Source organism: Phalacrocorax carbo, chromosome 4 (genome assembly GCF_963921805.1).
Source record: "Phalacrocorax carbo chromosome 4, bPhaCar2.1, whole genome shotgun sequence".
In the NCBI taxonomy this organism is placed as follows: domain Eukaryota; kingdom Metazoa; phylum Chordata; class Aves; order Suliformes; family Phalacrocoracidae; genus Phalacrocorax; species Phalacrocorax carbo.
In genome coordinates this window covers 483,707-511,686 of record NC_087516.1, presented here as the reverse complement: position 1 = coordinate 511,686, position 27,980 = coordinate 483,707, and the positions used below count along the sequence as shown (strand labels likewise).

The window sequence follows — 27,980 nt, the reverse complement described above, 5'->3', positions numbered from 1 at the left end:
GGTGCGGCGCTGGCCGCGGAGCCCCTCCGCCGGCTCGGGGAGGGACCGCTCCTCCCCGGAATGATGTCAGCCTGCCCGGCCGCGGCCCCCGCCTCCCCCGGCGGCTCCGGCCCTGCCTCCCCGGGGAGGCGGCGGCGGCGGCGGCATGGCCCGGGCCGGCGGGGCGGCGGGGCCGCGGCGGCGGGTGCTGGTGCTGATGGTGCTGGTGGCGGCGGCGGGACGGCGGGGCCGGGGAGCGGGGGGGAGGCGGCGGGGGGGCGGCCCCCCCGGACCCCCGACCCCCCCCGGGACCCCCGCCCGCCCGTTCCTGCTGCTGCTGCCGCTGCCGCCGCTGCCGCCGCCGCCGCCGCCCCGCGCCGCGCCCGCCGCCGCCGCCGCCCGCCCGGTAACGAGCCCCCGCCGCCGCCCGCCCCCTCCCGCGCCCCTCTCCGGCCTCCTCCCCCCTCCGTCCCTCCACCCCTCCTCTCAGCCTTCCTCCATCCCTCCCTCCACTCCTCCTCTCCATCCCTCCCTCCAGCCCCCTAAGCCTTCCTCCCTCCCTCCACTCCTCCTCTGCCTCCCTCCATCCCTCCCTCCATCCCTCCCTCCAGGCCCCTAAGCCTTCCTCCCTCCCTCCACTCCTCCTCTGCCTCCCTCCATCCCTCCCTCCAAGTCCTCGCAGCCTCCCTCCATCCCTCCCTCCACTCCTCCTCTGCTTTCCCCATCCCTCCCTCCATCCCTCCCTCCATCCCTCCCTCCATCCCTCCCTCCGCTCCTCTAAGCCTTCCTCCACCCCTCCCTCCACTCCTCCTCTGCCTCCCTCCATCCCTCCCTCCACTCCTCCTCTGCCTTCCTCCATCCCTCCCTCCGCTCCCCTAAGCCTTCCTCCACCCCTCCCTCCACTCCTCCCCTGCCTTCCCCACCCCTGCTCCGCCGCCCCCCGCCCCTTCCCCTCCCGGTCCCCGCACTTGGCTCCTGGTCGCCTCCGTCTCCAACTTCTCCGGCCCTGCCTCCTCCAGCCCCCGCCTCCCGCCTCCCCCCGAGCCTCCCACCCGGCCTCCCCCCGCTCCCACCCGGCCACCCGCCGCAGATGCCGCTTCCCCGGCGGCCGGGACGGCGGCCCCCGGCACCTGCCCGCCTCTGAGCCCCGGGGCAGGAAAGTTGGGGGCGGCCGCTGAGCCCCCTGCCATGTTCTCCGTGCAGGAGGCGCTGCCCCGGGGGGGCCTGCCCATGAAGGAAGAGCCGCTGACCGCGGGGCTGCCCTCCGTCCGCTGGCTGCAGGGCACCGGCATCCTGGACGCCAGCACAGCGGCGCAGAGGTAAGGGGCTCCGCGGGCATCCCCGGCTCCTCGGGCATCCCGGGCTCCATGGGCATCCCAGGCTCCGCGGGCATCCCAGGCTCCGCGGGCATCCCCGGCTCCTTGGGCATCCCTGGTTCTTTGGGCATCCCTGGTTCTTTGGGCATCCCTGGTTCCTCGGGCATCCCTGGTTCCTCGAGCATCCCAGGCTCTGTGGGCAACCCTGGCTCCTCGGGCATCCCAGGCTCTGTGGGCATCCCTGGCTCCTCGGGCATCCCAGGCTCTGTGGGCATCCCTGGCTCCTCGGGCATCCCGGGCTCTGCGGGCATCCCTGGTTCCTCGGGCATCCCGGGCTCCATGAGCATCGCAGGTTCCGCAGGCATCTGAGCCTCCACGGGCATCCTGGGTGCAGTGGGCACACCGGGTGCTGTGGGTATGCTGGACTGCGTGGGTGTCTCGGGCTCCGTGAGCATCGCAGGTGCAGTGGGCATGCCGGTCACCATGAGCATCCCAGGTTCCGCAGGCATCCCGAGCACTGCGGGCATCCCAGGTGCTGCGGGCATCCTGGGCACCATGGGCATATCGGGCACTGCAGGCATCACAGGCATCCCAGGCACTGTCGGCATCCCAGGTACCACGGGCTCCACGGGCACCCCAGGCACCCTGGACGCCCCCAGCACCCCACACCCTCAGCACCCTGGGATCCATGGGCTGCTTTGGGCATCCCAGGTGCCTTGTACCTGCGGGGTGCTTCAGGCACCCTGGGTGCCCCACATGCCCTGGGCTCCGTGGGCCTCTGTATAACCCCTGGGTATCCAGGGGCCCCCACGGACTTCAGCACCCCCCGGTGTCCTGAGCACCCCGCGCATGCCAGGCCTGTTGCCCCACTTTGGGAGGGCCAGTGGGTGCTGGCAGTGGGGCAGGAGTCGCTGCCAGAGCTGCGAGGGGCTTGTGCCGTGTGTGCACCCACCGGGGCCAGGACCCACACCCAGAGCCCCGGCTCTGCTGGGAGAAGCCGCCGAGGGCGCGGGCAGGGCTGGCAGTGGTGCCATCCCAGTCTCCCAGGCAGGGCCGGCAGCATCGGCTGAGGCGAGCAACCGCTGCAGCCGCGCAGGCAGCCTGCATTGCCGGACCCACCGCGCCGCAGACCCACGTCCTCCCGTGTCCCGGCTGGCCCCATCCCCTGCCCTCCCCCAGGGCTCCGTGCACCCATCCCCTGCCCTCCCCAGGGGGCTCTATGCACCCTGGCCCCCACTCTCCACCCAGAAGCGTCCTGGCTGCAGTTGGGGGACACCTTCACCCCTGTCCCCAGCTCCTCCCGTCCCCCCTGCATGCACCATGGGGTTTGGGGGGGTCAGTAAGGGTGGTGCTGTGCTTGGAGCATGCTGCGGCTTCGTCCAAGGGTGACAGGAGATGCCCCGTGGCACGGAGGAGGGGACCAGCCTGGGTGCTGCTGCCCTGGGGTGCCCCACGCCCTCTGCCCGGCCAGTGACAGCGGGTTTGAGGGTCTGCATGGGGGGTGGGTTCCCCTTTGCGTGGGGCTCTGGCAGAGTGGGACATCCCCAGCACTTCCAGCACTGACCCGCTCCTTGGCTGAGATCACACCATCCCCGAGCTCGGGGTCCCCAGCTGCAGTGTCAGCCCCGCCACCGGCTCTCCAATGGGGACCATGACTGCACCCCACAGCTGAAGCCCTGGGGGCTCCCCCCCCACAGCCATCGCATTTGCAGATACTCCAAGATGCTTGAAAGCTGCAGTGATGCCCCCCAATCCCATCCCAGCACAGCCACCGCCGGAGGGGATGGCACTGCCGCGGCCCAGCCTGGAGCCCCCAGAGAGGGGCTGGACCGAGGGTCCCGCTGGCCCCAGTGACCTGGGGGTGGGCAGTGCCGGGGCAGGGGGCTGCAGTGTCCGAGCTGGGTGCAGGGAGGTGCTGGCCTTCCTGCAGCGCACCCAGAAACTTCCCCATGCCCCAAAGTGGGCTGTGAGAAAGGGGGATGAAATGCAGCCCCCTCCCACCTGCCCATGGCTCTGGCACAGGGCTGCGACCGCCACGGCAGCTCTGGCAGCGACGTGGCTGCCCCTGTGTCTCCGTGTGCCGATGGGGTCCTGCGCGCCACACGCCCGGTGTGCGAGGATGGGGCTCGCAGACCCCCCGCCCACCCTTGTGCCAGGCGGCCCCCCCCCCGCCTCCCTGTCCCACCGCGGTGCCCGGCAGCTGGGTGTGTGCCGCACGCGTGAGCAGTGCCACACGTGTGGACACGCTCACGGGGCGCTCGTCACCGCCAGACCCTGCCTGCCTCTGCCCACATCCCGCAGCCCTCTCGGAACACCCGGCTGGGGGGGCTTCTACCCCCACCCTGCAAACACCAGTGCCCACAAAGACCCCCTGGTCCCATGGGACCCCCACAGCCACCGCAGGGTCCCCGGAGGATGCCAGCCAGCACCCACGGCTGCAACCCAGAGGGCAGCGGGGCTGGGGTCCTGGGGCAACACAGAGGGGCTGTGGGCCACGGGTGAGCCCACGTGGAGTCTCAGCTTCCCGGGTGGGGTCCAGCGCTCCCCCCTCTCCCCCCGTTTGGCGGAGCCGCCCCGGGGAGCCGTAATTGCGCGGTGCCCCGGGTGCCTGGCGGCTCCGCCAAGGGAAGATGCTGCTTTACAGTAAGAGCCTTTCGCTGGGCTCCTCTGCTAGGAAATGCTCTGATTGCCTTTAATAATTAATGGCAGCCGGGCTCGGCTCGCGGAGCGCCGGGGTCTCGGCAGCGCTGGGAGCGGAGATGCCTCCATTACCCAGCTGGGCTGGCGGCTCCATCGCCTCCCCCCAGTACTTTAGGGCCGAAGCTTTGGGGGGGCCGAGGGGAATGGGGGGGCCAGGCAGGTGCCTTGCTGGGACCGTGCCACCTCGCCATCAGCTCCAGGGAGGCAGGGCCGGGGGTGGATGCTGCTGCCGGGGGACAGCGGGGTCCCCGCGGCGCCTGGGGTCCCTGTCCCTCGGGGAGCTGAGCGGCGTGCCGGCTGCGCACACCAGGATGGGGGCTCGGGGAGACTGTGGTGTCCCGGTGAGGCCAGATGCCATGGGGATGGGCCCTGGGAATAAACCCATCGGCACCTGTGGGTGGGGGACAAGGGACACCCATGGGCTGTGCCAGGACACGGCCGTCAGCTGTGCCCGGGGACACGAGTGTGCACGCGTGTGCCCAGGCACGCGTGTTGGCCGTGCACATGGGTACCCGTGTGCCAGGCGCGTGTCCTGGCGTTTGCTGACTGGGGACCTTTCAGCTCCCCAGCAATCAGCTTAACGAGCTTTTTCCTCCGTCACGGAGGAGTGTCCCCGGAGAAGCGTCCTCAAGGTTTTCATGGTCTGGGCTTCACACTTGGCCTTGGCTGGCGCCCACGGCTGGGGCTGAGGGCGATGCCGGGGGGGAATGAAAGCCCAAGGAGCATCATTAAAAGCGGTGAGGGTGCCTGGGGTCCTCCCCCCACCCTGCGCTGGCTCTGCCCCGGGCTGCTGGGTGCTGCCGCGGGTTGCTGGTAAAAGGGCTGAACCCCACTTTCTTCTGTTGTTTTGCGCAGACGCTGGTGGCTGCGGCTTGCGCGGGGCCCCGGGATGTGTCCCCACAGGGGTCAGCCCTGGGCAGCGCCAGCCCGTGGGAGCAGCGGAGTGTGGGGGCTCGGCTGTGTGGGAGCGAAGGACCCCCATGACTGGGGCAGCCGCCCCGGTGGGGTGTCAGCAGGGGGTCCCGCAGGGCTGGGGGCTCTGCGGGTGAATGGCTTGGGGACCCGCTCCATCCTCCAGCTGCGGGTGGAGGGGTGCCCCCACCCTGACCCCCACCTATGTGCTGTGTCCCTGGCCACCCTGGGGCCTGCTGGGGGTCAGGGTGTCAGGGGTCCTGCTCCTCACCCATGCACTCTGTCCCTGCACCCCAGCGCACCTCTCCTCGATGGCCCACCAGCAGGGTGCTGCAGGCAGGGGGGCCGGGTGGCAGCCCCCCATTCCTGTGGTGGCTATATCCTGGCACGGCCGGGGGTGGTGGCGGAGGGACCCCCGCAGTGGGTGTACCCTCAGGCTGGCAGCTGGGGGATCACACCCAGCCCATTGCCCCCCCAAACTGTGTCCCTGGGTGGGCTCCCAGGAGGAGGACTGGGGGTGCTGGGGCAGGCAGGGACCCCCCCCCCGTGCATTTGTGCCTGTGTCCGCCCCCTTATTTGCACCCTGGTGCTGACCCAGCCAGTGGGGTCCGCAGGGTGCTGCCAGGCATGGTGGGATCTGGGGGGGGCTGCAAGATCCTGCTCCATGCTGGCGGGGGCTGGAAGGTCCGTGGGGTCCTGCCCCACACCGGGGGGTGATCTGCAAGGTCCCTGGGGTCCCTGTGGGGTACAGGGGCTGTCCCCAGCAGTGTAGGAACTGGCTCCGGCAGTTTAAGCGCCCCAAGGTTGGCTCAGGAGGAGCTAAACCCACCCCCCCCCCGCCTCGCTCGTCACCCGATGTGTTTTTAATCATGAAAGGGGGGAACTTTTTACATCCGCGTGTTTATCTTGGCCCCCTCGCCTCGCTGGCTGCCGCGCTGGGGGCTGGTCCGGCTCCCGCGGCCGCCCACGCCGACGCCGCGCTGGCTCCTGCACCGCTGCTGGTGACACCCATTGGGGACAGGGACCACACGCCGGGCTGGGGACGAGGTGACCGGGACGAGGGCTGGTTGGTGCTGGAGCCATCGTCCCTTGGGGTGGCTCTGCCACGACCCCCGTGGTGTCACCGTGCTGTCACCCTGGGTGTCCGTGCAGGGAGGGCAGCGGTGGCCCTCGGAGCAGCGGGTGCCACCGGTGAGCCCAGAGGTGGCTCTGTGGGTTGGTGGTGGGATGCACCGGGGCTGAGTTTGGGTGCCGAGGGCTTGGGGACGTCCCCTCCTGTCCCCAGCACCTGCATGTAGGCAGAGCTGGGGGCAGGTGATGCTGCAGCAGAGATGCCGGGCGTCCCCTGGGGTGCTGCTGGCATGTCCCACCTTGTGTCGTGTCCCCCCCCCAAACACCCACCCCCTCCGGCTCTGCCAGGGCCACCCCGTGCACACACACGTGTGTGCAAGCCTATGTGAGTGTGCACACCGATACACGCGCAGGGCTGCGCACCCCGATGTCCCCACCCGTGGCAGGGTGCAGGGCTGGTGGCCGAGCCCCGGCAGCGCCCTGGGGTGATTCCCCTCCCTGGGCACTGGGACTGACTTCGGCCTCGCTCCCCCCAAGGACAGGCACGGGTCCGTCCTGGCCACGGGCAGGGTGGGGGTCCTGGGTGCTGCCCCCCGTCCTGGTCCACAGCATCCTGGGGGCCTGGGGAGCATTGCTGCCTGCCGCGGGGGGGGGGGGGGTTGGCAGCTCCCACTGTCCCCTGGTGATGGGACAGGTGCTGGGGGTCCCAGGGAGAGGGTGCTGGGGGTCCCAGGAGCTGCCCCATGCTCACCCCCCTGCTCCTCCTCCTGCCGACAGCGGGGTGGGCCTGGCCCGAGCCCACTTTGAGAAGCAGCCCCCCTCCAACCTGCGGAAATCCAACTTCTTCCACTTCGTCCTGGCCATGTATGACCGGCAGGGCCAGCCCGTGGAGATCGAGCGCACCTCCTTCATCGACTTCGTGGAGAAGGAGCGGGTGAGACCCCCGGGGCCGGGCTTGTGGGGGGGCTGGGGTTGCGGCAGGGCTGGGGTCACGCTGCCCAGCCATCCGCTGGCTCTCGGAGGGGCGCGGGAGCCTGTGCTGCAGGGGCTGAGGCTGCTCCCAGACTCATTGCACATGTGGGGAGTTGGCAGAGCAGCTCCGCAGCCCTGGGCCAGGCTGGGGCTGGCGGGGAGCTGCACCGAGAGAGGACCGTGACGTCCCCCCTGTTCTCTCCCCAGGAGCAGAACGGCGAGAAAACCAACAACGGGATCCACTACCGGCTCCAGCTGCTGTACAGCAACGGTGGGTGCCGGGGCCGGGGGGCCGGGGGGGGTGTGGGCAGGGCTGACCCCTCCCCTCTCGCCGCAGGGCTCCGGACCGAGCAGGATCTCTACGTCCGCCTCATTGACTCCATGTCCAAGCAGGTAACACTGGACGGGGGGTGGGGGCTAGCAGCCCCAGCACCGCAGCCCCCGACCCCATGGGTCACCGAGCCCCCACGGGTGTCTGCACACGCGGGCGTGCGAGGCAGGCACGCCTGTAAGTGCACCCCCCCCCCGCCACGTGCACGAGCACACGTCTGTGCCCCGGCTCGTGCGTGCACGCGCGCCCTCAGCAGCGTGTGTGCAGGGGGCACACGCGGGGGGCACACGCGTGCACGGGCACACGCGCACCCACGTGGCTCCTCACAGGTGTGCACGGCTGCACACCCACCCGGGAGCGCTCCCTCTCCCACCCGCTGCTGGCTGCCGTTGGGGTCCCCCACCTCGGCTGGGGTCACGCAGGGAGGGTCCGTGGGTCGGGGGCAGGCCGGAGCGGCGGCAGGGGATGAGGGGCAGGGTGCCGGGAGGCGGTGGCACCCCACTGCGCGCTCCCTTCCCCCCCCCCAGGCCATCATCTACGAGGGGCAAGACAAGAACCCAGAGATGTGCCGGGTCCTCCTCACCCACGAGATCATGTGCAGGTAGGTGGGGGTCCCGTGGGGGTCCCGTGGGGGTCCGGTGGCACCAGGGGTGCCAGGCTGAGCGCTGCCTGCCCCAGCTGCCTGCTGCCAGCGCGGGGTCCCCCGTGCCCCATTAGCGCCGCTCTTGTTTACCACCCTCGTGCTCCGTGTTTGTGCAAATTAGCGCTCCGTGCCAGCGCGGCTAATTGATCTCCAGGAGCCGCGCTAACGATGCCAGGGCCGGGGCCCCCCCCTTCTCCGCCGTGCTCCCCGGGGCCGGCACTGCCGTGTTTGTCGGCCGGTGGTGGCACGAGCCCAGCCCTGCCGTGTCCCCCGTGGGTGACGTGGAGCCCCTGGGGGCTCCAGGGCACCCCCTGCTCAAAGCCCCCCCCTCCTTGGCCCACCAAGTGTTTCTCAGGGCTGGGGTGCACCCCAGATTGGAGCCCAGCCCCATGGTGCGGGGTGGTGGGGTGGATAAGGGGGGTACCCTAGGGGTGCCCTCTCTGCCACGGCCTCCCGTGCCCTAGCATCACACAGGCAAAGTCCCTGTCCCGGGGGGGGGGGGTGTGTCCCCCAGCCCAGCACCGTGGGACTTTGTGGGGCACCTGCCTGTCCCCTCTGCACCTCAGCCCCCCCGCCCCACCCCTCCACGGGGCACAACCCCCCCCCCCCCACTGCGCAGCACAGGGCTGGGCAATGGTGGGGGGCACAAGGCTGGGAAATGGGGGTCTGGCGGGTTCTTCCGTGGGAGCTGGGGGGTGTGGGGCTGGCTCTGGGCCCCCCCCGGCTCCCCTCACCCTGGCTCCTCTCCCCGGCCATGCCCAGCCGCTGCTGCGACAAGAAGAGCTGTGGGAACCGCAACGAGACCCCCTCCGACCCCGTCATCATCGACAGGTATCGGGAACCCCCCTGCGCCTCAGAGAGAGGGGGGGCGGCAGCAGAGGGACCCCCAGGGTGCCGGGGCAGGGGGTCCCCAGGGCTGGGGAGCGGGTGCAAGCGCTGCCTCATTTAGCAGTAACGCGCCAGAGGAGCAGCGTTTGGGGGCCGGGAGGGCGCGCGGTGCCCCCCGGTCCGGCTCGCTGCGGTGACAGATGGGGAAAGCGCCGTTTGCCGTCAGCGTGGCGCTTCCGACGCGCATCAAACAAATAAGTGACCCAGGCGGCCTCCAGCCGCTGCGGCGAGCGCCGGGGCCGCCTGCCGCAGGGACACCCCGGGGCTGCCCGGTGCCGCCAGGCCTGCGCTGGGTGGGCGCGTGTTCGTGGCGAGGGATGCGCCCGTCCTCCGCGCCGGGCTGGGACCCACGGCGCAGCGCCGAGGTGGGGCAGAAAGCCCAGCCTGACGCAGGCAGCGCTCACTGGTGTGGGCATGGACACCGCGTCCTCCTGGCACTGGGGCGGGTGTCTGTCTGTCTGCCTGCAGCCCAGTGTCCCTCTGCCTTCCCTGGACAGCACACACCCCACCTCCCTCTATCCACCCATCCTTCCCCCCATCCATCTCTCCTTCCATCCATCCCTGTCATTCTCCATCCCTCCATCCCTCCCTCCATCCCTCCCACCATCCCTGTCCCTCTCCATCCCTCCCTCCATCCCTCCTTCCCTCCCTCTCTCCCTCCCCCCACCACCCACCCACCCACCCATCCCTTCACCTGCCCTTTTCTTCCTCCCTCCTTTCTCCTCTCCCTCCCTCTCCCCAGCCCTGGAGCCATTTCTCCCTCCATCCCGCAGCATCCCCAGACCCCACACATCTGTCCGTCTTTCCTTCTGTCCCCCAACCCAGTGTATCCTGTCCCCATTCCCCTGTCCCTGTGCAGGAATCCTCGTGCATCTCCTGGCATGGTGGCACCTCCGTGGGGACGCCAAGCCAAGCCCGGGCTCTTTGGGGGTGCTGGGGGGTTTAGGGGCCCTGGCTCTCTCTGCAGGGCTCAGTGACCTCAGCACTGGGGCCGGGGGGACGTGGCGGGGAGGATGGGGGCTGGCTGGTGCTGTGCCCCCCCTCCTCACCTCACCCTGCCTGCACGTAGGGTCCCTTGGTCCTGGGCGGGGGTCCCTGTGAGTGGCTTCCCCCCGTGCCGAGTCCCCGGGGTGCTGCAGGGTGCCTGGGTGCCGGGGGTCGGGGGGCAGCGCAGACCCGGCCCCCCCCGGTGTGATGCCGGCCCCGCTGTGGCAGGTCCCCGACCCCCGGCCTCCCCCTTGCCCTGCCAGCACCAGCCAGCTGTGCTGCCCCCCCACCACCCCCGGCCAGCTGTGCCCCGGCCAGCTGTGGGGATCACGGCCCCGGAACTCCTGGCACGGCCGCGGGATGCAGCCGCCACGGCCCAGCCAAGACAAACCTCCCGGTAACGGCACCCCGGTGTCCCCCATCCCCCCAGCCCCCCCATCCCACGGGTGTCCTGGCTGCTGCACCCAGTGCGGGTCCTTTTGGGGTGCCCCGTGACCCTCCACCCTGTGCTGGAGGCTGGGGCTGAGCCCAGCCCTGGGTGCCTGTGGGGTGGGTGGGGGGTGATCCCCCCTCAGGGTGACTGTCCCCTGAGCCCCCTTCTCCCCAGGGACCCCTCGGGGCCGTGCCCCAAGGAGGTGACATCCCCGGTCTGGTGGCATCCCCTGTGCCGAGGGCAGCCGGGGGCTTCCCCTGTGCCCCCGCATCCTCCTCCGTCCCCAGGGCCCTCGGGGGTCACCCGGGGCCAGGCGGGTCCCCAGCCCTCCGCCCTCTCCCCCTCCCGGCCCCCCCAGCCCCGCTCCCCAGCCCGACGCCCAGCCCCACTGGTTTAGAGAGCCAGATAAGTGCCCTATCAACATGTTAATCAAATTACTTAGGAGCTAAAATTGACGCTTTTCATTAATTATACAAGATTATTCTAATTGCAAATTCAAATTTATGCGCTCGGAACAGAAGGTGTTCGGCAGCAGCGCCGGGAATTTGCATATTAAATGGGGAGCGCTGTGCATTAGGGATGCTAATGCATGCACAGCGCCTGTATTTTTAACTCCTGGGCCCATATGCGCGGCTGCTGCTCGGGGGGGACGAGGCCGACCTGGGGTTCAGGATTATCCCCCCCCCAGCAGTGCAGAGCCAGGGCCGGGGGGCTGGGGGGGGTCGGGGGGGGTCGGGGGGGGTCGGGGGGTCCCTCCCAGCCCCACACCACCCCTGTCAGTCTCCTGGTGGTGGTGGTGGGGAATGTTTTCCTGCCGTTTTCCAGCTCCTTCCTTGCCCTGATTACCACCTGCCAGGCAGCGGGTGATGGGGGGACACGGGGGGGGTCCCCCTCTTCCTGCCCTTGCCTGGGAAAACCGTCCCCCTGGGGGCGGCGTCCTGGCAGCGCCGGTGTGGGAGCCCCTCTCCGTGTGCCCCGGCACTGGCCGAGGCAAGAGCCCCCCAGCGCGGCACAGGCTTGGGGTGCCCTCTGCCCTCGGGGTCCCACACGGTCCCCGGAGTCCCCTGGGGGGGTTCCAGTGGCCCCAGGGGCTGTGTGCCCCCTGGCCCGTGCCCACCGTGCCCCCCAGGGACGGGGCTGGAAGGGGGTTGGGGACAGGGAGGCTGTGCCCGCTGCTGCCGTCCCAGCACCTGCATCCGAGGGGGTCCCAGGGGTCCCCACATCCCTGGGTGCCCCATCCCTGGATGCCCCGTCCCCACTGGGGGTCCTGTCCTCCCTCCAGCCTCCACCAGCAGATAACAGGGCCCTGGGAGCCTTCATGCTGGGCAACAGTGTCCCCTCCCCACCCTCCTGTCCCATGTCCCCCTCCCCATGCTCCTGTCCCCTGCGTCCCCTCCCTCCTGTCCTGTGTCCCCCTCACCCGCTCCTGTCCCCTGTGTCCCCACCCTCCTGTCCCGTGTCCCCCTCACCCGCTCCTGTACCCTGCGTCCCCACCCTCCCATCCCGTGTCCCCCTCCCCATGCTCGTGTCCCCTGCGTCCCCTCCCCACCCTTCTGTCCCATGTGCCCCTCCCCACGCTCCTGTCCCCTGTGTCCCCTCACCACCCCACGGAAGCCCTCGGGGAGGGGGCCAGGCATCAGAGATGGGGGGCTGGGACACAATACGAAGGCAGGGTGCTGGACTGGCATGTCGGGGTTCGGTGCCAGGGTTGGATGCTCAAACGAGATGCCAGGTCAGGCTGCTGAGGTGGGATGGGGGCGGGATGGCACCCTGGGATGGGGATGGGATGGCACCCTGGGATGGGGATGGGATGGCACCCTGGGATGGGGATGGGATGGCACACTGGGATGGGGATGGGATGGCACACTGGGATGGGGACGGGATGGCACACTGGGATGGGGACGGGATGGCACCCTGGGATGGGGATGGGATGGCACACTGGGATGGGGACGGGATGGCACCCTGGGATGGGGACGGGATGGCACCCTGGGATGGGGACGGGATGGCACCCTGGGATGGGGATGGGATGGCACACTGGGATGGGGGCGGGATGGCACCCTGGGATGGGGATGGGATGGCACCCTGGGATGGGGATGGGATGGCACACTGGGATGGGGATGGGATGGCACCCTGGGATGGGGACGGGATGGCACACTGGGATGGGGATGGGATGGCACACTGGGATGGGGATGGGATGGCACCCTGGGATGGGGAGGGGATGGCACCCTGGGATGGGGACGGGATGGCACCCTGGGATGGGGACGGGATGGCACACTGGGATGGGGATGGGATGGCACCCTGGGATGGGGACGGGATGGCACCCTGGGATGGGGACGGGATGGCACACTGGGATGGGGATGGGATGGCACCCTGGGATGGGGACGGGATGGCACACTGGGATGGGGATGGGATGGCACACTGGGATGGGGACGGGATGGCACCCTGGGATGGGGATGGGATGGCACCCTGGGATGGGGATGGGATGGCACCCTGGGATGGGGACGGGATGGCACACTGGGATGGGGATGGGATGGCACCCTGGGATGGGGATGGGATGGCACCCTGGGATGGGGATGGGATGGCACCCTGGGATGGGGACGGGATGGCACCCTGGGATGGGGATGGGATGGCACCCTGGGATGGGGACGGGATGGCACCCTGGGATGGGGATGGGATGGCACCCTGGGATGGGGACGGGATGGCACCCTGGGATGGGGATGGGATGGCACCCTGGGATGGGGATGGGATGGCACCCTGGGATGGGGACGGGATGGCACCCTGGGATGGGGACGGGATGGCACCCTGGGATGGGGATGGGATGGCACACTGGGATGGGGATGGGATGGCACCCTGGGATGGGGACGGGATGGCACACTGGGATGGGGATGGGATGGCACACTGGGATGGGGACGGGATGGCACCCTGGGATGGGGATGGGATGGCACACTGGGATGGGGACGGGATGGCACACTGGGATGGGGACGGGATGGCACCCTGGGATGGGGATGGGATGGAACCCTGGGATGGGGGCGGGATGGCACCCTGGGATGGGGACGGGATGGCACCCTGGGATGGGGACGGGATGGCACACTGGGATGGGGACGGGATGGCACCCTGGGATGGGGATGGGATGGCACCCTGGGATGGGGACGGGATGGCACACTGGGATGGGGACGGGATGGCACCCTGGGATGGGGATGGGATGGAACCCTGGGATGGGGGCGGGATGGCACCCTGGGATGGGGACGGGATGGCACCCTGGGATGGGGATGGGATGGCGCACTGGGATGGGGATGGGATGGCACCCTGGGATGGGGACGGGATGGCACACTGGGATGGGGATGGGATGGCACACTGGAATGGGGGCGGGATGGCACCCTGGGATGGGGACGGGATGGCACACTGGGATGGGGATGGGATGGCACACTGGGATGGGGATGGGATGGCACCCTGGGATGGGGATGGGATGGCACACCTGGATGGGGACGGGATGGCACACTGGGATGGGGATCGGATGGCACCCTGGGATGGGGACGGGATGGCACACTGGGATGGGGACGGGATGGCACCCTGGGATGGGGATGGGATGGAACCCTGGGATGGGGGCGGGATGGCACCCTGGGATGGGGACGGGATGGCACCCTGGGATGGGGACGGGATGGCACCCTGGGATGGGGATGGGATGGCGCACTGGGATGGGGATGGGATGGCACCCTGGGATGGGGACGGGATGGCACCCTGGGATGGGGATGGGATGGCACACTGGGATGGGGATGGGATGGCACCCTGGGATGGGGACGGGATGGCACACTGGGATGGGGACGGGATGGCACCCTGGGATGGGGATGGGATGGCACACTGGGATGGGGATGGGATGGCACCCTGGGATGGGGATGGGATGGCACACCTGGATGGGGACGGGATGGCACACTGGGATGGGGATCGGATGGCACCCTGGGATGGGGACGGGATGGCACACTGGGATGGGGATGGGATGACACGCTGGGATGGGGACAGGATGGCACACTGGGATGGGGACGGGATGGCACCCTGGGATGGGGACGGGATGGCACACTGGGATGGGGATGGGATGACACGCTGGGATGGGGACTGGATGGCACCCTGGGATGGGGATGGGATGGCACCCTGTGATGGGGGCGGGATGGCACACTGGGATGGGGATGGGATGGCACACTGGGATGGGGATGGGATGGCACCCTGGGATGGGGGCGGGATGGCACCCTGGAATGGGGACGGGATGGCACCCTGGGATGGGGGCGGGATGGCACACTGGGATGGGGATGGGATGGCACCCTGGGATGGGGATGGGATGGCACCCTGGGATGGGGACGGGATGGCACCCTGGGATGGGGACGGGATGGAACCCTGGGATGGGGACGGGATGGCACACTGGGATGGGGACGGGATGGCGCACTGGGATGGGGATGGGATGGCGCACTGGGATGGGGATGGGATGGCACACTGGGATGGGGATGGGATGACACACTGGGATGGGGGCGGGATGGCACCCTGGGATGGGGATGGGATGGCACCCTGGGATGGGGACGGGATGGCGCACTGGGATGGGGATGGGATGGCACCCTGGGATGGGGACTGGATGGCGCACTGGGATGGGGACGGGATGGCACCCTGGGATGGGGACGGGATGGCACCCTGGGATGGGGGCGGGATGGCACACTGGGATGGGGATGGGATGGCACACTGGGATGGGGACTGGATGGCGCACTGGGATGGGGACGGGATGGCACACTGGGATGCGGACGGGATGGCACACTGGGATGGGGATGGGATGGCACACTGGCATGGGGATGGGATGGCACACTGGGACGCGATGGCACCCTGGGATGGGGATGGGATGGCACACTGGGATGGGAACGGGATGGCACACTGGGATGGGGACAGGATGGCACCCTGGGATGGGGACGGGATGGCACACTGGGATGGGGACGGGATGGCACCCTGGGATGGGGATGGGATGGCACCCTGGGATGGGGGCGGGATGGCACACTGGGATGGGGACGGGATGGCACACTGGCATGGGGATGGGATGGCACACTGGGACGGGATGGCACCCTGGGATGGGGACTGGATGGCGCACTGGGATGGGGACGGGATGGCACCCTGGGATGGGGATGGGATGGCACACTGGGATGGGGACGGGATGGCACCCTGGGATGGGGACGGGATGGCACACTGGGATGGGGATGGGATGGCACCCTGGGATGGGGATGGGATGGCACCCTGGGATGGGGATGGGATGGCACCCTGGGATGGGGATGGGATGGCACCCTGGGATGGGGATGGGATGGCACACTGGGATGGGGACGGGATGGCACACTGGGATGGGGATGGGATGGCACCCTGGGATGGGGACGGGATGGCACCCTGGGATGGGGACGGGATGGCACCCTGGGATGGGGACGGGATGGCACACTGGGATGGGGATGGGATGGCACCCTGGGATGGGGACGGGATGGCACCCTGGGATGGGGACGGGATGGCACACTGGGATGGGGATGGGATGGCACACTGGGATGGGGATGGGATGGCACCCTGGGATGGGGACGGGATGGCACACCTGGATGGGGACGGGATGGCACACTGGGATGGGGATGGGATGGCACCCTGGGATGGGGACGTGATGGCACACTGGGATGGGGATGGAATGACACGCTGGGATGGGGACAGGATGGCACACTGGGATGGGGACGGGATGGCACCCTGGGATGGGGATGGGATGGCACACTGGGATGGGGATGGGATGGCACCCTGGGATGGGGATGGGATGGAACCCTGGGATGGGGGCGGGATGGCACCCTGGGATGGGGACGGGATGGAACCCTGGGATGGGGGCGGGATGGCACCCTGGGATGGGGACGGGATGGCACACTGGGATGGGGACGGGATGGCACCCTGGGATGGGGACGGGATGGCACACTGGGATGGGTACGGGATGGCACCCTGGGATGGGGATGGGATGGCACACTGGGATGGGGACGGGATGGCACACTGGGATGGGGATGGGATGGCACCCTGGGATGGGGGCGGGATGGCACCCTGGGATGGGGATGGGATGGCACACTGGGATGGGGATGGGATGGCACCCTGGGATGGGGATGGGATGGCACCCTGGGATGGGGGCGGGATGGCACCCTGGGATGGGGATGGGATGGCACCCTGGGATGGGGACGGGATGGCACCCTGGGATGGGGGCGGGATGGCACCCTGGGATGGGGATGGGATGGCACCCTGGGATGGGGATGGGATGGCACCCTGGGATGGGGGCGGGATGGCACACTGGGATGGGGATGGGATGGCACCCTGGGATGGGGGCGGGATGGCACCCTGGGATGGGGACGGGATGGCACCCTGGGATGGGGATGGGATGGCACACTGGGATGGGATGGCACACTGGGATGGGATGGCACCCTGGGATGGGGATGGGATGGCACCCTGGGATGGGGATGGGATGGCACCCTGGGATGGGGGCGGGATGGCACCCTGGGATGGGGGTGGGATGGCACCCTGGGATGGGGACGGGATGGCACCCTGGGATGGGGATGGGATGGCACACTGGGATGGGATGGCACACTGGGATGGGATGGCACCCTGGGATGGGGATGGGATGGCACACTGGGATGGGATGGCACCCTGGGATGGGGATGGGATGGCACACTGGGATGGGATGGCACACTGGGATGGGGGCGGGATGGCACCCTGGGATGGGGATGGGTTGGCACACTGGGATAGGATGGCACACTGGGATGGGGACGGGGTGGCACACTGGGATGGGGGCGGGATGGCACCCTGGGATGGGGATGGGATGGCACACTGGGATGGGGGCGGGATGGCACACTGGGATGGGGATGGGATGGCACACTGGGATGGGGACTGGATGGCACACTGGGATGGGGGCGGGATGGCACCCTGGGATGGGGGCGGGATGGCACACTGGGATGGGGATGGGATGGCACACTAGGATGGGGACGGGATGGCACCCTGGGATGGGGATGGGATGGCACCCTGGGAGGGGGATGGGATGGCACCCTGGGATGGGGACGGGATGGCACACTGGGATGGGGATGGGATGGCACCCTGGGATGGGGACGGGATGGCACACTGGGATGGGGATGGGATGGCACCCTGGGAGGGGGATGGGATGGCACCCTGGGATGGGGACGGGATGGCACACCTGGATGGGGATGGGATGGCAGACTGGGATGGGGATGGGATGGCACCCTGGGATGGGGATGGGATGGCACCCTGGGATGGGGATGGGATGGCACCCTGGGAGGGGGATGGGATGGCACCCTGGGATGGGGATGGGATGGCACCCTGGGATGGGGATGGGATGGCACCCTGGGAGGGGGATGGGATGGCACACTGGGATGGGGACAGGATGGCACACTGGGATGGGGATGGGATGGCACCCTGGGATGGGGACGGGATGGCACACTGGGATGGGGATGGGATGGCACCCTGGGAGGGGGATGGGATGGCACCCTGGGATGGGGGCGGGATGGCACACCTGGATGGGGACGGGATGGCAGACTGGGATGGGGATGGGATGGCACCCTGGGATGGGGATGGGATGGCACCCTGGGATGGGGATGGGATGGCACCCTGGGATGGGGATGGGATGGCACACTGGGATGGGGATGGGATGGCACCCTGGGATGGGGATGGGATGGCACACTGGGATGGGGATGGGATGGCACACTGGGATGGGGACGGGATGGCACCCTGGGATGGGGACGGGATGGCACACTGGGATGGGGATGGGATGGCACCCTGGGATGGGGATGGGATGGCACCCTGGGATGGGGACGGGATGGCACACTGGGATGGGGACAGGATGGCACCCTGGGATGGGGATGGGATGGCACCCTGGGATGGGGATGGGATGGCACACTGGGATGGGGATGGGATGGCACACTGGGATGGGGATGGGATGGCACACTGGGATGGGGACGGGATGGCACACTGGGATGGGGATGGGATGGCACCCTGGGATGGGGATGGGATGGCACACTGGGATGGCCAGCCCCATGCAAGCCCAGCCCTGCCGAAGGGCCGATGGAGGCGGCACAGAGGGACGCGGTGGCCTCACGGTGCCGTAGCGTGGTCCGGTGGGGTGCGCGGGGACAGCGCGGGGGCTGCCCGTGGTGCCGCGGCCCGGTGGGGTGAGCGGGGCGCTGCCGCCCGCTGGCTCCGTGCCGTGATGTGGCGCAGCGTGACGGCCCGGCACGGTGCGGGGCCGACGCGTGTGCGCCCCACGCGCGGTGCAGCGTGAGCGATCCCGCGTGCGGCCACGCCGCGTGCCTGCGGCCGTGCGCCGTGGGGTGGGAGTCGTGGTGCGCGCCCGGGTGTGCGCAGGGGCCCCCGCCCAGTGAGATCCGCGGGGGGAGGTCCTGGGGAACCACGTCTGGCCGTGCCCCCAGGCGTGCGGCCGCGCTCCCACACGCGTGGCCACGCTCCCACGCGTGTGCCCCGTGATCCCACACGCTCTCCTCCCATCCCAGCCCCTGGCGTGAGCGCTGCTGCTGCCGCCGCCGCTGCTGCCCATGAATTATTGAGGGGCTGAGGCTGATTACGAGGCTGTGTACAAGCAGCCGGAATATTTCGTCAGGCCGGGACGTGGCGGGAGCAGCTTTATCTCCTGCCTGCCTGTTTTGCACTGGGGATGCTGCCTGGCACCCACCAGACCCCCGTGGGTAGGGAAAGGCAGCACCCTGCACAGCTGGGGGGTCCCACAGGACATCCTGGGGTCCCAGCAGCACGGCAGCGTGCGAGCCTGGGTGTGCACGTGCACGTGGAGTGTTTTGGGCTGTGCACACCCCCGCAGGGTGCGTGCGCACGTGTGTGACCCGGGGGGTGCACAGGACAGCAGGGATGCTCACCCCTGCTTTGCTCCAGCGCCGGGAACCAAGGGATGCTATGGGGGGTGAGACATTTTGGGGTCTCTGGGACCCCGCTCCCCAGCTTGCCCGCACCAACCGCTGGGTTCTTTCCTTCCACCCCAGGTTTTTCCTGAAGTTTTTCCTCAAATGCAACCAAAACTGCCTGAAGAACGCAGGGAACCCCCGGGATATGCGGCGCTTCCAGGTGAGCACCGGGACACCCCTCTGCAAACCCTGCCCCACACATCGGGTCTGCAGGAGGGGACGGGGCTGGAGACATCATATATTTTCCCCTCGACCCCTTTGCAAACCTCAATTCCCCTTGAACGCCTTTGCAAACCCTAATTCCCAAACCCTAATTGCTCTTGAACCCCTCTGCAGACCCCCATTCCCCTCACGCCCCCCGCAGCCCCTCTCGCTCCCCACACACTCCCCCCATGTCCCCTGCCCGCAGCCCAGCTCTCCCCGCAGCAGCTGGAGGTTCGGGAGCGGAGCAGAGGAGGGGGGTCCGGCCCGTCCCCCACCCAGCACGGGCGCCTTCATTAGGGCCTCTCGTAAAGATATGATAATTGTGACATTTTTACATGATTAACGACCTATCCAATTTGCATAGCGCCGAGCAGCTCCGGGAGAGCAGCCAAGTCCACGGAGGGGGGAGCGGGGTGCAGCGGCGGGGGGGGGCATGCAGGGGATGGGCTGGGGTGTCCCCTGGGGTCCGGGGTCCCCCCCGACCGGTGACACGGTGACGGTGCTGATGCCGGGCCGGTGCTGGGGCCCTGTGGCGCTGCGTGTTGCACGGTTATGGGGGCACACGCACGCGTGCACAAAGGTACACACGCACACGTGCATGCGCATGTGCACGGCGGCGCTTCTGCAAGCACGCAGACGTGCGCGCGCACGCCTTCGCACGTGCACGCGTGTGCAAACCCACCCACGCGCAGGCGTGCACGGCCACGCAGGTGCAGATTTGCACACGCGTGTCACCACTAAGGGGTCCAGAGAGCTCCTGCGACAGTCCCGGCGTGCTCAGGGGTGCGGGGGGACACTAGAGGCGTCACCCCACCGTGGGGTGACGCACCCCGGGGGGGGGGGGGCGGGGGGGCGGGGGCCCTGAGCCGGCTGTCCCGCAGGTGGTCGTGTCGACGACGGTGAACGTGGACGGCCACGTCCTGGCCGTGTCCGACAACATGTTCGTCCACAACAACTCCAAGCACGGGCGGCGGGCACGGCGCCTCGACCCTTCCGAAGGTGAGTCCGTGCCGGGCGCCGGCGTGCCCACGCACACGCGTGTGCCGTGCCCCGGCACGTGTGCACGGCCGTGCAGAGGGGCAGGGTCACGTCCAAGCCGGTGGGCGCTGCTCCTACCGCGGCATCCCCTGCCCCGGCGGTGCCGGCGCCAGCCCCACGGCTGCCCCACAGTGCTCGGGCAGCCCCACGGCCGTGGGTGCCCCTCACTGCCAGGGCAGCCAGAGACCGTGTCCCCACGCCGGGACCCCCGAGGGGGATGTGCCTGTGCCCAGCTCTGCCCCACACTGCTCGGAGGCACCCCGGGCAGCCCTGGGGGGGGCACCCAGCCCCCTATTTACGCCTCGTACGTCTGTCTGTCCGCCCAGCACACGCACACAGCCTCTCCACCCGCTGTGTACCTGCGTTTTCTGTCTGTCCCTTCGTCCCCCTGTCTGTCCCGTGCGCGCAGGCTGTCCTGCCCTCCTGGGTGCTCTCTGTCCATGCATCCGCCGTGTCTGTGTCCCTCTGTCCAACGCACACGTGCCCCGCCCGCCTGCCTGACCTTTTTGGTCTCTGTCCATCTGTCCTGTGCATGCTCTTTCCACCCCTCCGCACCGATGCTCTCTCCATCCCCCCATCCATCCCCTGCACGTGCTCTCCCCCACCATCCCCATCCCCCCCCCCACACTGCCCCCCACGGCCTGGTCCCCCTTGTCCAGTGCCAGCCCCCCCCCTCCCTGCGCCCCCCATCCCTTGCTCCCGCCTGGCGTCCGTCCGTGTCCGTGCGTCCGTGGCCACCCGTGTCTGTCCCCCACCCCTCGCCGCTGCCTGGTTCTCACTCTCTGCCTCTGCTCTCCCTCTCTGCCTTCTCTCCCCCAGCCTCGCGCCCCCGGCCCCGACCCCGGCGCCCCCCGCTCCCGCCCCGCGCGCCCCCACACTCACTGCTGCCCTGTCTCTCCCCTCCCGCCCGAAGCAGCCACCCCCTGCATCAAAGCCATCAGCCCCAGCGAGGGCTGGACCACCGGAGGTGCCACCGTCATCGTCATCGGCGACAACTTCTTTGACGGGCTGCAGGTCGTCTTCGGCACCATGCTGGTGTGGAGCGAGGTAAGGGGGCGCAAGGGGGAGCGGCGGGGGGCTGGCGTGACACATCCCGGCCCCGGCCATGGGCTGAGCCCCGTCTCGCCCCGCAGCTCATCACGCCTCACGCCATCCGGGTGCAGACCCCGCCGCGGCACATCCCCGGCGTGGTGGAGGTGACGCTCTCCTACAAGTCCAAGCAGTTCTGCAAAGGCGCCCCGGGACGCTTCGTCTACACCGGTGAGGGGGTGCAGACCCCCGGGAAGGGGGTGCAGACCCCCAGGAAAGGGGGTGCAGACTCCCAGGATGGCACCCAGGGGATCTCTGTGCCCACTGCCCAGCCCTGGGGCTGCTACCAGCTGCTGGGGTCAGCCCTGCCCTGCCCAGGGACCCCCACGGTGGCTCTGCTGCAGGGTTAGGGTGAGGGCAGGGGCAGGGTGCAAGGGGCCGGGCGTAGGGCAAGGGTTTGGGGCAGGACAGGGCTGGGTTAGGGGGCAGGGGGTAGAGTCAGGGGCAGGATAGGGTGGTGACTGGGGCGGGGGACCTGCTGGCAGGGACAGGGTTGGGGGTGGGTTCGGGGTGATGGGGTGAGGGGTACTGCAAACCCCTATTGAAACCCCCAGGCAGCAAGTCCAGGGCCCTGCACGCGTGTGTGGGGTGTGAGCAGGGCCCTGCACGCGTGTGTGGGGTGAGCAGGGCCGCGCTCACGTCGGGTGTGGGTAGGGGAATCGTGCACCCGTGGGGCGCGAGCAGAGCAGCGTGCATGGTGAGCGCAGGATCAGTCCCACCATGGTGGCCACACGCCGTGTGCCGTAGCATGTTGCCGCTGGCTCGGGCGGTCTCTTCACGCCGGCTCCCTGCCATGCTGCACGTCACCCGGGCTCCAGCCCCGCTCCGGCACCATCCCATCTCCTCGGGACCCCCGCAGCGGGGCTGGGGGCTGCAGCTGCCAGATGGGGTGGGAGGCTGTTGGCATGGTTGGGGGACAGCTGGGGTGTCCCTGCAGGAGGTGGGGGTCCCCCCGACTATGCCCTGGCTCAGCTCTGCACCACGCAGTCCGTGCCTCGGTTTCCCCATGGGGCTGGGGCGGGGGGCCACGGCAGCCCCGCAGGCAGCAGCCGCTGAGCCCCTCTCTCTCGGCAGCGCTGAACGAGCCCACCATCGACTACGGGTTCCAGCGGCTGCAGAAGGTCATCCCCCGGCACCCCGGGGACCCCGAGCGCCTGCCCAAGGTAGGGACCCCTTGCCCAGGGTTCGGCGCGGATGCCGCCCCATGCCGCGCCCGGTGACACCCACGGGTGCAGGCAGCGACACGCCGTCTCCCATGGGTGCTGTGCAACGCCTTGCCCAGACCCCGGGGTCTTCCCCAGTGGTGCCGGAGGACCAAAGGACGGGGAGGGGGGCGCAGAGCCCCTGTGCCTGCCCCACTGCAGGGTGCATCCTGTGGGCTGGCCTGGCCCCCCCCCGACCCTCAGCTCCCACTGTGTGCAGGGGTCCATGCTCTTTGCCCCCCTCTGGCAGAGCCCAGGCAGGGAGGGCCATGGGGGGGGCACGGGGGGGCCATGGGGAGGCACAGGGAGGACCATGGCGGGGGCACAATGGGTCCCAGCTGGGTCCCAGCCCTGTGGGTCTGCTGTGGGGTGCTTGGCCCGGGGCTCTGGGCGTTGCACGGCAGCTGGGGGGGTACCGGCACGGGGACATGTCACTGGTGCGGGGACGTGGTGGCATGGCAGGGCAGGGTGGCTGCATGTCCCCCGTGTGCAGATGGGGCCGGGGCGGAGGTGTGGGCCCCCCCTGATCCCCCATCCCGCTCCCTGCCCAGGAGGTCCTGCTGAAGCGGGCGGCTGACCTGGTGGAGGCTCTCTATGGGATGCCACACAGCAACCAGGTACCGCTGCCCCCCCCCCAGGTCCTGCCGGGGCCCCCCCAGCTCATCCCACTGGCCCCCTACCCTGCCCGCTCGGCGGGGTGTGCACCCCGAGCCCACAGCACCAGAGCAGGGATGCAGGAGCCGGGTCCAGGCTCCCAGCCCCACATCTGCTTCACATCAGGATTCCTCGGGCGCTGAGTCAGCGCTGTGGGGCCCCCCGAGTCCCCCACCTGCAGGGAAAGGGGAGCCGCCGGGTCAGGCTGCAGGGCTGGCGCCTCCAAAGCTGCCTTTGTTCCCACGTCCTCCCCAGCCGGCGGCACGAGCTGGGGGGTCCTGGTCCCCCCCCCCGGCCCATCGCTGCCTTGCATAGTCGTGGGGTCACCGAAGGCTCCACGTGCCGCGGGGTGATGCCATCCCCATGTGCCCCCTCCCCAGGACATCATCCTGAAGCGAGCGGCAGACATCGCCGAGGCGCTGTACAGCGTCCCCCGCAACCCTGGCCAGCTCTCCTCGCTGGCCGGTACCCACGGCCACGCCGGCATGATGGGGGTGAACTCCTTCGGCAGCCAGCTGGCCGTCAACATCGGCGACTCGCCGCAGGGCACGGAGCAAGGTGGGCCGGGAGCCACGCCGGGCAGCGGGCGGGGGCCCCTGCCCACCCTGTGCCACCCCCGGCCCTTCTCGCCCGCAGGCTACTCCCGAAACACGGGCAGCGTCTCGCCGCGGGGCTACGTGCCCAGCTCCACGCCACAGCAGAGCAGCTACAGCGGCGCTGCCGGCATCAACGGCTACGGTGGTGGCACCATGGCCGGCCTGGGGGTGCCCGGCTCCCCCAGCTTCCTCAACGGCTCCACCGCCAACTCCCCTTATGCCAGTGAGTCGGTGCCCCGGGGTGTCCCCAAACCTATGCACCAGCCCCAGGGTGTCCCCAGAGCCATGCACCAGCCCCAAGGTGTCCCAAAGCCATGCCCCAGCCCCAGAGTGTCCCCAAGGCCATGCACCAGTCCCAGGGTGTCCCCAAAGCCATGCACCAGTCCCAGGGTGTCCCCAAAGCCATGCCCCAGCCCCAGAGTGTCCCCAAAGCCATGCACCAGCCCCAGGGTGTCCCAAAGCAGTGCACCAGCCCTGGAGCATCCCCAAAGCTGGCTGCGAGGGCAAGGGGGAGCAGGAACACAGCGACCTGAGCTGAGACAGCCCCAGCCCTGGCCCTTGCAAGCCGGGTCCCACGCGGTGTCACCGGGGTGTGCTGGCATCCCGCACAGGGAGCCATGCCCCGTCCCCAGCTCTGCCCCACCTGAGTGGGTCTCTCCCCACAGTCATGCCCGCCAGCCCCCCACTCGGCGCCTCCTCCATCACCCTCCCGTCGGGCACCAACGCCTCCACCCCCTCCGGGGTCTTCTCCTTCTCCCCCGTCAACATGATCTCGGCGGTGAAGCAGAAAAGCGCCTTCGCCCCCGTGGTGCGGCCGCAGACCTCCCCGCCGCCTGCCTGCGCCAGCACCAGCAGCAGCAGCCTGCAAGGTGAGCCCAGTGCAGGCAGGGCTGCCCGCGCTGCCCGCGGCTGCCTGCCCGCCCCAGCCCACCCCCGGGTCCCCCTTGCCCCACGGAGGGGGGTCCCGGTGTCACCATGCCCACCCTCCTGCCTGCACCCTGCCCAAGTGGGGCGCTGCCCGCAGCCTTGCAGACCCCTTCCCGCAGGCTGCCTGCACCCTCCTGCCTGCACCCCTGCCTGACTGCGCGCCTCCTCCCTGCACCGGGGGCACGGCTGGGGCTGCACCGCAGGGACGGGTGCACCATGCCGCCCTCGTCCCTGTGCCCCCCGCTCCCCTCCCAACCTCGGCCCACCCTCTCTCTCTGCCTCCCTCCCTCCCTCCCTCCCTGCCGCCACCCAGACCCAGCTTTCGAGGACTCGGACAAGTTCCACACGCCTGCACGGCCGCTCCAGGGACTGGCCTATTCCTAAGCACAGTAGGTCCTGGGACGCACCGGCCCCCCCATCCCGCTGGGACAGGCAGGGGGAGCAGGGCCAAGGAGGGCAGGGACCCCCCACCCCGGCGTGCCCACCCCTCGCCTTCCCTTGCAGCCGTGTCCGGCCGCCTCAGGCCACCCATGTGAGCCGCGACATGGACCGGGACTGAGCGTGGCCTCACAGCCCTGTGGCACCGGCCCCGCCGACCCCGCTCCCGGGGACTCCCGTGGGGATTGGGGCACGCAGGGCTGTGGGACCTGCCACCCCACTGCCCTGCGGCTGCCACAGCCCGGCCCGGCAGAGCTCAGACCCCTCGCAGGACAGGGGCTGCACCCCACAGCGGGGCGTCCCCAGGGTGGGGGGGGGGTGACCCCAGCCAGGGCCGGCATCGGTGTGGCTTGGCATGGCTCGGCTCAACCAGAGAGGGGCCTTGGCGGGGGGAGCCCCCAGGAATGACCCAAACGCTCTGGGTTTAGCCTCAGAAAGACACCAAGAGACCTGCGAGGTGCAGGGTGGCAGCAGCAGACGCCGCGGGCAGGGCGCTCGGGGGTGGGACGGATGCTCCGGGGCAGGATGGGGGTGAATGTTCCAGGGCAGGAGGGATGCTCGGGGGTGGGATGGATGCTCCAGTGGGACCCAGCTCCCCCCTCCACACTTCCCGGCTCTCTCACCGCCGTGGCCAGCGCTCTCTCCCCAGATGTGCAGCTCCACATCTGGAGCCGCCCACCCGCAGCTGCCGGGCGGCTGAGGCCGGATCTCTGCCTGCACCCCGCGCCCCCGCGCAGGATCGGGGCCTCGGTGCCGCCCAGGCGGGGGGTCTGGGCTGCCCCGGCCCACCGACCCCGAGCCCCTGGGTCAGTTCCTGACCCCATCAGCCACCGGGGCTGGCTGTCCCAGGACACAACCGCAGCTCTTTTCTCATTATTATCACTATTATTATTATTAATATTAATATTATTATTATTTTTAGCAGCAGGCAAGCCAGCGGGCAGGGGCTCTGGCAGGGCAGGCAGGAGACCCCTGGCCCTGGCACTGCCTCCCCGTGCCGGGGTTTTCCCTGTTCTCCCAGCCGGGAGGGAGCGGCCGGGAATTTTGTAAATAAAGAAAAAGGGAAAAAAAAAAAAAGACCAACCTACTCCCCGCATCCCCGCCGTGGGGGTGGCCCGTGTCTCCCCCTCCCCATGTCTCGTGCTGCTGTGTGCCGCAGCCACGGTGACGCCGCCGTGCCCTGCTCAGTGTCAGCACGCGTGTCCCCCCCGCTGCCCCTCGCTCCGGGCTGGGTCCTGGCTCGATATCCCCGGTCACTGCCTGGGGTGACCGCGGGGGTCCCAGGGCTGGGGGCAGCCCCCCTGCCTGCTCTCGGGGACAGGGTGTCCCCCCTGGGGTCCCGGTCCCCCCGCAGCGGTGGTGCAGGACAGCAATGCTGGGGTCCCTCAGAGTGGGGGGCTTTCTGACATGGAAATAAAAGGCCTTGCAGAGGGGCACCGACTCCAGGGGGTCTGTAAGCAGGGAGGGGGGCAGCACATAGGGACACCCCCGGGGACGGTGACACCTGCAGCAGCAGGAGTGCGTGGGGGTCCTGGGGAAAGGGGATGGGGGTGCTTCATCCACAGCCACCCCCAGCACCACCTGCTCTGTTCCGGCAGCACCCACCCCACACCCCGTGACCCCCCGGGGTCCTGCCCCCACACCCCGGGTGGCTCGGGGTCCCGGTGGTGGTCCCGTCCCACCCCACCCCAGCTGGAAACGCTCGGCCCCGGCTCGGCCCCCCACCTTGTTCCATTGCCAGAGTCCCGGAAAGGCAGGCGCGGCGCTCCCTCCCACGCCAGACCCATGGGACCCCCGAGCAGCTGCCCCCCGCCCCCACGCCCTACGGGGCCAGACCCCCAGGGGGACATGTGGTCACAGCCCCCCCCAGCCCACGGCCCCTCAGGCACCCCCAAAGCCATTGCCCCAGCACCCCAACTGGGCAGGAGCGGGAGGGCCCCTGTGGCTGCCCCCGCTACCGCCCAGCCCTGCCTGGGTGGGCAGCACCCATGCAGGGACCTCCGCAAAGGCAGCTGAGGCCTTGCAGCTCATTGCATGCCAGGGCAGCGAACAGACACCCACTGCTGCTGCCGCAGGGCTGAACAAAGGGGGGGCCCGAACCCCACCAGCCAGCATAGCTCAGCTGAGGTTGTGGATCCTGCCAGATCCCGATGCCCCCTCAGCCTGCTCTGAAGCCCACAGGTGGGGACCCCCCACACACAAAGATGCTGTCCAAGGGGAGGGGGCATCAGTCTGTGCCCACCAGGGTGGGACGGGGCTCTCATGGGACAGGGGCACCCGAAACAGGGGCCTGGGCAGAGTGGGGTGGGCAGGGGGCTCTGCCCCTGCTCAGATTTGGCATGGGGTGGCAGGGAAGGGACCCCAGAATCCCATCCCCTGCCGCCTGCAGAGCCTTGGAGGAAGGAGCATCACCCCCGAGACGTGCAGTGCCCGGCCGGCACGGCTGCTCCGGCCCTGCCAACGCAGCGGCATTCGGCGAGCGATGGCAGGGCTCTGCCGCCATGGCTGAGCCTGGCAGCGCGCCCCGGGCACGAGCGAGGGGGGCACGGAGCTGCCTTGGGGGTCCCAAACGTGGCCGTGCACATGGTGGGACGTGTAGGTGGCGGGGACGTGCACGTGGCAGGGACACGCACG

The 27,980-nt window shown here is 69.5% G+C and overlaps 1 protein-coding gene across 6 annotated transcripts; it reads left to right on the top strand.

The window, feature by feature from the left end:
* Positions 1 to 110: 110 nt before the first annotated feature.
* On the top strand, positions 111 to 26,784 carry EBF4 (EBF family member 4). Of its 6 annotated transcripts, none has more exons than XM_064448761.1 (18): positions 112 to 385; positions 1,183 to 1,298; positions 6,756 to 6,912; positions 7,158 to 7,221; positions 7,288 to 7,343; positions 7,809 to 7,882; positions 8,687 to 8,755; positions 19,277 to 19,358; positions 20,284 to 20,401; positions 21,354 to 21,487; positions 21,574 to 21,700; positions 22,604 to 22,692; positions 23,283 to 23,348; positions 23,766 to 23,943; positions 24,022 to 24,204; positions 24,647 to 24,850; positions 25,222 to 25,297; positions 25,413 to 26,783. In XM_064448761.1, exons 1-17 carry the CDS (start codon positions 146 to 148, stop codon positions 25,290 to 25,292), a joined length of 2,028 nt encoding a protein of 675 aa, XP_064304831.1. In that variant the 5' UTR covers positions 112 to 145; the 3' UTR covers positions 25,293 to 25,297; positions 25,413 to 26,783. The 6 variants fall into 6 exon arrangements, with proteins under 6 accessions (XP_064304834.1, XP_064304831.1, XP_064304832.1 ...); XM_064448762.1 differs by having other exon boundaries at positions 26,269 to 26,782; XM_064448763.1 differs by having other exon boundaries at positions 21,357 to 21,487; positions 25,222 to 26,783.
* Positions 26,785 to 27,980: the final 1,196 nt, after the last annotated feature.